Raw genomic sequence first — 10,035 nt, forward strand, 5'->3', positions numbered from 1 at the left:
TGACTTTGGATGCATTTTATTGTGAAAATATCAACCAGACAAATCAAATTACAAGAATACAAACTAGGAAAAAAGATTCACCATTCCCTTGGGGAACTTTTGTTCATGTGAAATTAATAATGGTTGATAAATCACCAAGCAGGACAGGGGAGGGATAGCAGAATCAATCTTTGTGCATCACATACACAACCCATTTCAAAGGTGTTAATGAAATACAATCAAGACAAACGGCGAGTTTTGAGCGAGAGAAGGGCACCGTTTACAAGGGCACGACCACTCTTGGTCACATGTTGGATTCCGATAGCACTCTTCTTGTACACCTCCCGCCCAGCCTTGCTCGATACAGAAACTAGCCGACGGTAAAAGGTGATGGAAGAGGAGCATGGTTCCACAGCTTTCTCTTCATCATGGATTTCACCTTCTGCAGGGTGCACAGATATTAGTTTCCCAACAACACATACACAAACCACATCCTCGTCACATGGGCTTACCTGGCTCATCATGAGGTAAGAATCGATCCACTTGTGAAAGAACAGAGTCTGCTCCAGACAAAACCGCACGGCCAACCCTTGTATTCAGTAGTGTGTCTGTACTGTCCAACAAAACCTGCTTGGATCGGTCCACACCCTCCCTGACCTGGGACTTTGTCCGATTCAGAAAGGTTCCCACCTGGTTCTGAGTGCTTTGCAAGGTGATGGACGCATGCTCCTTGGTATCAGCAAGTACCTGAAAACAAACATCTAATCATGGCACAAAGGAATACATGCAACATACTTCACCTCAAGGTATGTTTACAACCCCAACATCTCAAACAATCATTTGTACTTGTTTCGTTAAATCCACATGGAGGACCCTTGTCCTCAATTCAAGGCATCCGTATTGAAGAGATGGGTCAGGGGTGGGGGGAAAGAAAAAAAAATACCTGGAGGGTTTCAGCTCAAGACACCCAAGGGATTTGTGTCCAGCTAAATCTGAACCAAACAAAGACAGCAAGCAATGCATGATCCAGATTAAATAGCTCCATTTCAAATACCTTTTTCGCAGGTTGGTGCAGGATCGGAACTTTAGCTTCCACCACATCTAGGCCCCGGCATGCAAGCTTATCAACAAACTCGACTGCAGAACAAAGTTATTAAAAAAAAAAATTCAAACTACTCTCCAAATTCCATCAATATTCAAAACAAAATTCTCCAGAAAACACCATAAAACAGGTATTTCAACAAATGTGACTTCAGGTAGGAACATCAGAACAGAAGCACTTACTTTGTGGATGCAGAATCCTTGCGATCGGTTTGAACCCACTGGAAGCGATCGCAGTTACTACCACAATGCCCTGCTCTGCCACATTGCCCAGAGAGCGAAGGATAGGCCGAGACTCCTTGCCATGCTTGTAGGCCAGAACCAACTCACCCCCAGCAGAACTCAGCAATGGCAGGGAATACAATCTCTGCACTACACTCTGCAGACAGAAAGAGAACATCACAATCCTCAAGACATTGTTACGGATTGGAAACCTTGTGCACACAAACAGCCAGAGTCCGTCCCTAAGCTTAGTTATTAACCTCCGCCATCGAAGATCGGAGGTTACCGTTTTCACCCCTTTGTTTGTGAACAGTATTATGGAAAAAAACTCGACGGATTTCGACGAAACTTGGTGGGGGGGGGCTAGGTATGGTCCAAGGATCATGAAATTAGATTTTGGACTTGGTCCCCCCCCCCCACAAAAAAAAGATAATTTTTTTTTGCATTTCTACATGTTTAAAGTGATTTCCAACCCCCCTCCCCCCCCAAAAAAAAAATATGTTGGAGAAAACTATAACTGTCAGCACTGTTAACATCATATTTAATGAACAAGATACAAAGTTCACTTGAGACCCAGCAGAATTGGCGGCAGAGGTTTTGCACTCTACCGAGTGCTCCCCCTTCTAGTTTTGTGAAGTATGTGTTTAGTTAGAATCCCCTCTTTGTCTAATGGGAATTGCATATGTGCTACGAATTATTGTATAGTCAGGTTTATGGCATCTTTTACAACTACTACAACGACGGACCGTGACCTCGCTCCACCAGTCGCCATTGCCCAAGTGTTTTTGGCTGAGGGCGGGGGCGGAGCCTCCATAGCTTCGGGTCAAAGCTCCACTCCAAGGAAGGGCATGGACAGTTTCCTCCAGCCAATGAGCAAAGGGAGAGCATGACAGGCAAGCCCCAGCCAATCTGGAGGTGACGAGTCATAAAACAACCCCGCATCTAATCAGGAGGTGAGTGGGAGGAGAAGACCCCTCCCACCTCAGAAGGGTAGAGTGGTTGTGTGGACCAGTGTTCGGCAGATAGCGATAGGCACGTTTGGTCGGATGGTCTGCGTCTGCCTTGCCTGATGTCACCCGATCAGGGAAACCTTGTCCGGACTTTAAATCGCCAGTCGCCTTGTCATCTTGCCTCGTCCGCCTTCGTGCTGGCTGGCGTCCGCTGCATTGTCGGGTTCGAGTCCTACCACCGGACAAGCTCGTCCAGACCGCACGAGGCAGACAGGTGCAAATAAAGGCCGCAGCCATTGAGGTCCATTTATGTGTGTGTGTCCCGTCTGTTAAGTAGAATCGTCAAGTGCCTTGTTAATTGCACATTGCCTGCCTATTAGTGATAACTCTGCTCTGTGCCCCCCCCTCCCCGATTACTCTTTGTAAAATAAATCTGTTAAATGTACCAGCTCGTTTTCTGTGCTTTTCTTCATTGGCCTAGCAAGGTGCGTATTGTGAATTAGTAAGGCCGTTAAATTGTTCATTTGGTCCGGCGCGGCTTTGGTAATTTCCTATCGGTTACGCCGGATCAGTCGGTGATAGTGACTCGATTCGGACAAAGTCGGCCCAGGGTGTGGTTTCCCCGGTAGTTGGACGGCATGAGTACTTTGGTAAATTGGAGTGAGACAAGTGGACCCTACCACAGTCAAAATATTGGCGACCAGTTCTGTGACCCGTGACCTTTTGGAGTTGTCAGAGTGGCACGACCTAAATTCCAGGTGTTCGGTGGGAGACTACTTCACTGCTCCACCTAGTGGTCATTTATCGCCGCTGAACCCCAGCCCACAATATTTTGGGTAATTCTTTGAGTGAAGTTGATGTTTTAATTTCAAAGACAAAGTTGAAAAGGGGGGCAGGGGGGTGAGAGCGAGAGAGACAGAGACAGAACAGCAAAATAAATAAATAAATAAAGACTCCAGGTATTCAATGCACACTGACATTAAAACACTCAACATTAACCAAGGTTAGTGGGATCACTTACACAACACAGACACCTGTGTGTGGTGAAAATTGCCAACACAAGATCGAGAGGATGGGAGTCAGGATATGAAGCAGGGCTCAGATGGGAGCACCTCAGGCAAATTAAACATGGCATCAAATTAATCTTTACCTGGTTGAGTCGTAGTAGTAGTAGTAGATCCTTGAACAATATATTGGTATTCGAGTCAATTTTAAACAATACCCTGACCCAGAACACCACGTGAGAGTTTAAACCACCCTCCGCCCGGAGACAACGTGTTATCGTCAAAGAATGCCAGGAATAACTTCAGCAGTTTTACCGTAAAAATTAAACACAAGTATTACAGGGAACCAAGACCATCGCGACCAGAGATCAAGACCTGAACCACGAGTCCAAGAAAAACAAGCAAACAGCTCTCACCTTGTTCTCCACCGATGTGTGAACCTCTTCAGCCATTGCGCGGGAAATAAACCGGAACGAGAATCGGACCCAGAACCGGATAACTACCGATCGTGTAACCTGAGGACAACAAGAAAGCACAAGAACCGGACTGCGACTGCCTTGGGGCCTTTTTGACGTCTCCTTATATACACTCACGCCCATCAAGCGCACGTGATCTCTGACGTCACACAAACGTCACAACGTGGCCGCTGCTGAGGTAGTTATTCTTACCGTCGTTGCTGTTGTTGCTGTTGCTCAGTCACTGTGATGAACGTGACAATAATCTCCTCCAATGTTGTGGAATTTTATAAGTTATGAGAAGCGAAATTATTTTCCGACAAAAAAAGAAATGGTTTCTTGTAGATCGCTCGACGAGCGGCTTAAGCACTCAAGCAAGCTCTCCATTCGAAACCGTTGATAAGGAACGGCTCGTTTGGCAAGCGGTCTTGGCAAGCGGTCAGCCAACACGTGGAGATGGCACAACCCGACACTCAAGGATGCGCATGAGTCCTGGGGAAGGTCGTTCGAGGCTTCATGAGCATGGGGCACGGGGTTGTAAGGTCCACAGGGTGCACAGCAGTGACGTGGGGGAGGCAGGTCAGGACACTTCAGGAGGTACGGGGGTAACAGGACACTTCAGGAGGTACGGGGGTAACAGGACACTTCAGGAGGTACGGGGGTAACAGGACACTTCAGGAGGTACGGGGTAACAGGACACTTCAGGAGGTACGGGGGTAACAGGACACTTCAGGAGGTACGGGGTAACAGGACACTTCAGGAGGTACGGGGGTAACAGGACACTTCAGGAGGTACGGGGGTAATAGGACACTTCAGGAGGTACGGGGGTAATAGGACACTTCAGGAGGTACGGGGGTAACAGGACACTTCAGGAGGTACGGGGGTAACAGGACACTTCAGGAGGTACGGGGGTAATAGGACACTTCAGGAGGTACGGGGGTAACAGGACACTTCAGGAGGTACGGGGGTAACAGGACACTTCAGGAGGTACGGGGGTAACAGGACACTTCAGGAGGTACGGGGGTAACAGGACACTTCAGGAGGTACGGGGGTAATAGGACACCTGGTGTTTCTTCATTTTATCACTGACGGAACCAGCGAGCAGAGATTTTCCGTTGCGGACCACGTACAATGTGTGGCCGGCCACAGGTGGTAGATCCGTCAATAACAATCCACAACTGGTCCGACACTTCAGGTAAGGATATTGTGCGATGTCACTCAAGGACTTCCGGAGCTCCAGTGAGAGCAGTGGTTAATTTGTCAGGTAATTATTGTTAGATCAGATCTGTGATTTGCTACAGGTACCATGTAAACCTGTACTAACCTGTTCCATGGTCGGGTTGTCGGCGACTAAACCGTCTCCCCCACCAGGATTTCTGGTGAGGACGGTCTTTGGATATGAACACCGAGCAGGAGTAAAAACAAAACCTGTCAAAGGGTGGAGGAGCTCCTTGTGAGCCAATGGCCATCCATATCTAGTGCCCAACTGTGTCTGCGGACGTCCTCCTGCAGTTGGGTTACTTCTTATTAGGAGGTTGGTGGCAGGATTTGCACTCCGGCCACCGTAAAACAAAAAAAAAACATTCCGCAAAACACAAAAACTCAAAGAAATCTGAAAACCCACTCCATGGGAGTACCTCCTGTGCAGCTTCCCTTCGCAGGGCAGCTCATCGGATGAAGGGATTGGGGCAAAGCCTTCGGGACCCCCAATCTTTGATGATTGGAGGGAAACCACGGGGCAACATCCCTGGGTCAGATTGCGGGAGAGTGTTGGAGTGGTGCTGAGGTGTCATCCACCAGACGGCGGTCTCCTTGGGTTAACCTGAGGCGGTCCCTTCGGGTGGGTGCCTGGAATGTCCTATCCCTAAGAGAGGATGATCACCTGTCTCTGTCATCATCTGAACTCAAGCGTTGGACATCGGTATTGCAGCTCTCTCTGAGGTTTGGAGACCGGATTGCGGAGAGATAATGGTGGGTGGTTACCCCTACTATTGGTCTGGTCGCTCTGATGGTTACCATACCCAAGGAGTTGCTGTACCTGTGTCCAATAAGCAGACTCCAATGATAATTGAGGTAACACCGGTCAACGAGCGTATAATGAGACTAAGGATTCGTCACTCCTTGGGTGTCATTTCCATGGTCTGTTTATGCTCCGACTGAGGCGAGTAATCTCACCGTGAAAGACACATTCTATGCCACACTCGAGTTGGTGGTTAATCAGTGCCCCAGACGAGATACACTACTAGTCTTGGGGGATTTCAATGCCTCGACTGGAACTGATAGGGACGGTTATGAGACGTGTGTTGGTCCCCATGGGTTTGGAACTGTGAACCTGAATAGGACTAAGTTCCTTGACTTCGCAAGAATTCATGGACTGAGTGAGGGTGGCCGGTTCATGGTTTCAGCACTCACAAGCTCATCACTGGACTTGGTATTCCAATGCTGGCTGTGTGGCAAAGGAGATTGACCATGTGCTCGTTGATGGTCACTGGAGGATGATCTAGAACTGCAGGGTCTATCAGAGTACCCAGTTCCTCAATGCTGACCACCGACTTGTTGTAGCAACTCTGAAGTTGCACCTTAAGTCCAGGAGAATGGTACCATCCCATCCTAGGCTGGGTGTTGGCAAGCCCAATAGGGTTTCTGAGGAGTTTGCGAACAAGCTGAGTGGAGATTTTGGGAGTCTGGGTGCTTTGGGAGATCCTGAAGAGTTGTGGAATGCCTTCAAGACTACTATCCTTGATGTTGCCAGTGGATGCCTTGGAGCTCACCAGAGGGCGAATAAGAATTTTGTCTCTCATGGGACACTGGATACCATTGACCAGAGTCGCAGGGCCAGGCTGAATGGCAGAACTGAGCTGTTCAGAGAGCTGATGCATTAAACTGTACGTGCGCTAAGGGTGGACAAGGAGGCCTATGTGCGAGGAATCTGTGAGGGGGTAGACTGTTGTGCATCAGCTGTGGTCAAGTGATTGTTGTCCTGCTTACAGGGGAATTCGTGCATTGTGTTCCTCCAAGCCCATCCCTCGGTATATTGCATTTGGATTTGGAACAGAGGGTGGTAGGCTCTTGATAGAGGAGTCCGAAGTGAAGGCCCACTGGGCCGGTTACTTTGAGTAGTTGTACCAGGCTGATCCACCAGCTGTCGAGTTGGATGTCAGGGGTGTTGCAATCTCTGTTGCTGACCCTTCAATCAACTCCAGGGATCTTCAATAAAGCTCCAGGGATCTGTGGCATCCATGCTGCACTTTTCAAGGCTGGTGGAAATGCTGCACTCGTGTCACTGCATGCAGTTCTGTGCTCTGCTTGGAACACAGGCATCATCCCAACTGACTGGAAGAGGAGCCTTGGTGTCCCTCTCTGGAAAGGGAAGGGTGATCACCAAGACTGCAATAACTATCGAGGGGTGACGCTGCCCTCAGTGCCGGGCAAGGTCTTTGCTCGGATAATTCTTGACAGGGTTCGCCACCATCTGCTTGACCACCAGCATCAAGAGCAGTCAGGCTTTACACCAAAGAGGTCAACAATTGACCGTATCCTTCCTCTTCGGGTTCTCAACGAACGCAGATGAGAGTTTCGGCAGGGGCTGCTTGCAGCCGATGTCGATCTCTGTAAAGTGTTTGATTCAGTGAATCGGGATGCCCTCTGGAGGATTCTTGGTCTTCGTGGGGTGTCACCAAAACTGATCGATCTGATGTCTAAACTCTACACTGGTACTGAGAGTGTTGTGAGATTTGGTGATGGTACCATCTCCGACATATTTCCAGTTGTTACTGGAGTTCGTCAGGGGTGTGTACTGGCCCCCACACTTTTCAGCACTTGTATGGACTGGATTCGAGGGAGGATGTCAGAGAGATCAAGCTGCGGTGCATCGTTTGGGAATGTCAAGATCTCTGACCTTGATTTCGCAGATGATGCAGTCATCTTTGCGGAGACTTTACATATCCTTTTGGGGGCCCTCGAGGTGCTAAATGAGGAGTCAGAGCCGCTTGGATTATGGGTTTCCTGGGTCAAAACTAAGATCCAGGCTTTCAATGACATCTTGGATGCTGCTGTCCTGTCTGTGCCTGTTTGTGGTGAGGATGTTGAGGTCGTGGAGAGATTCACTTACCTTGGCAGTGATATTCATGTCTCTGCTGGCTGAGTCAGAGGTCAACAGACATCTGTGTCGGGCCTGGGGAGTCATGGATTCACTGGATCATGGGGTGTGGTGCTGTCGGTACCTGTGCGGGAGGACGAATGTCCGGGTCTTCAGGTCCTTGGTGCTTCCAGTCTTGTCTATGGATGTGAGACTTGGACTCTGAGCAGGGATCTGAGGCGGAGACTTAATTCCTTTTGCTGTCAGCTGCAGCGGTTGCTGAGACAGACTCAAATGAGATTTGTTACCTGCATTGTCCATGAGCGTCAGCTGCGGCTGTATGGACATGTGGCTCGTTTTCCTGACGTTGATCCTGCTCACCAGATTCTCTCAGCGGGGGAGTGTAGTGAGTGGAGGAGACAAATGGGCCGACCACGTACCTCGTGGTTGCAGCAGGTCGATCGGCATCTCAAGGAGATGGGGATAGGCCAGGCATATCCCTGGGGGGTGTCCAGACGGAGGCCCCTGGAGTACTGACGGAAAGTGGACGCAGCGATGCGCTGCTCCGGCGCATGCTCCCGTACCTGACCTGACCTTTCAGGAATTGTGTTTATCCCATGTCACCATTTTATTTATTTATTTGATAAATAACAGTTTGCAACCGTTTTCGGCATTTTGTGCTGCAAACAATCAGGTTCATTTTTCTTTGTTCTGTGGTTATGGGGGGCTTAAATTTATTGTAATCCTATTTTATAAAAAGGAGTAACATCCCGCTGAATCACAACTGATGACAACCGCTCCTTACCAGCTTGTGAGAGAGAAAGTATTAGTTTGGCATAATTCAGTCTCGGCCTTGAACTTGTCAAGGGAACTCTGTGGTTTCGTCCTGACCGATGGTTGCCATCTACTCAACAGTACAACAGTACAAGTAGTTGGACCATTGTACTTTATTGTATTAATAATTTATAGAAATTATAACAGGTTTTTAAGAACCACTTGATGGACCTAATTATTTATTTGGTGTAGTTTTACTCATTATATTTTGAGATGGTATTCATTTTACCTGTGATGTGCCACAGGTCCACAAGAACTCCACATGGTTGTGTTGCTGTTGTCGTTCTTATTGAGATTCGATTTTTGAAGTGTACACCCATTGGTTGGACAGCTGCCGGACTCCAATCACATTTGTCGCTTGACTCCACTCACCATGGCAACCAGACAAAATAATATGGCCGCTATCTTGATTTTCTGGTGGGCCGAAGACATCAGGCCTCTAGGTCTCTGCCGATCATGCACTTCCCGGGTTTGTTGCATCAGATTTCCATTGGCTTTGTTTGGGTCGAGTGCTACTCACGATGAGGGACCCCCAAAAAAATCGAAACCCGATCTCTCAATGGTGAAGATGTCGAATACAAATTGTTAGTAAGATTTAATCAAGCCTCTCAGCACACATGGTGCGTGCCTCCCTGAAAAAAAATAGTGTTACGTAACTTTTGAACGGCTCCATGTTGGAATTAAACAATCTGTGACCTTGTGATGAATCAGCTTGTTCTAATGTGACCGCAGCTCATTCTGATATGATATGGTGGAGGCTGACATGGATGAGGTGTCAAGTTAATATTGTTGTGGTTGACGAAATTCACAAACCACCATTCAGGTCCCTTAGGTGAGATATCTCTGTAAGCATATGTTATGTGTAGTTAGGCCCAAACCCGTTGTTTAGAGGGAATAAATGTCATTTATGCGGGCTGCCACCCTTTTAGACAGCCGTTTTTCTTTTACTATCTTTATTTTGGACCAGCCGCCATTACTACCACCACCAACCACGTCTCAACAGCCATCACACAACAACCACCAACCGCAACGCCGCTTCACAACAACAGCCACGACCTTTACCGTCACATCTCGCTCTCGCAACCATCGCATCGCCGCCATTTCCGCGCCGCTTGTGGGCACCGATACTGGACTCGTGCAGGGCGCGCACCGAGCAGGGGTGCAAAAGCGCCGGCCTTTCCGAAGCAAACGGATCAAAAACGACTCACGCCCACTTCTGTTCCGTCCTATCGGCAAGCGTGGGGCGATTTGGCCCCGCCTCCAGGTACGTTGGAGTAATATCGCTATATGCAAATTCATGGATCAAAAAGCATTCACGCCCACTTTTCCTCGGTCCAATGGGGAGCCAGTTAGAGGTGAAGGGTCGGAGGTAAAGGGTCGAAGGTGAAGGAGCGAGGCCACGGGGCATATAA

General features: G+C 48.5%; 1 protein-coding gene across 1 annotated transcript; it reads right to left on the bottom strand.

Moving 5' to 3' along the window:
• LOC147027203 (perilipin-3-like) lies at positions 1 to 3,828 on the bottom strand. The gene is made up of 5 exons (XM_085880310.1): positions 3,673 to 3,828; positions 1,264 to 1,459; positions 1,034 to 1,116; positions 492 to 726; positions 1 to 421 (listed from the first exon to the last, which is right to left on the bottom strand). The coding sequence occupies exons 1-5, from the start codon at positions 3,706 to 3,708 to the stop codon at positions 219 to 221; spliced, it is 753 nt and encodes a 250-aa protein (XP_085736436.1). The 5' UTR covers positions 3,709 to 3,828; the 3' UTR covers positions 1 to 218.
• Positions 3,829 to 10,035: the final 6,207 nt, after the last annotated feature.

The sequence above is a fragment of the Eptatretus burgeri genome, chromosome 5 (assembly GCF_056783735.1).
Source record: "Eptatretus burgeri isolate ZD-2024b chromosome 5, Ebu_testis_v1, whole genome shotgun sequence".
In the NCBI taxonomy this organism is placed as follows: Eukaryota; Metazoa; Chordata; class Myxini; order Myxiniformes; family Myxinidae; genus Eptatretus; species Eptatretus burgeri.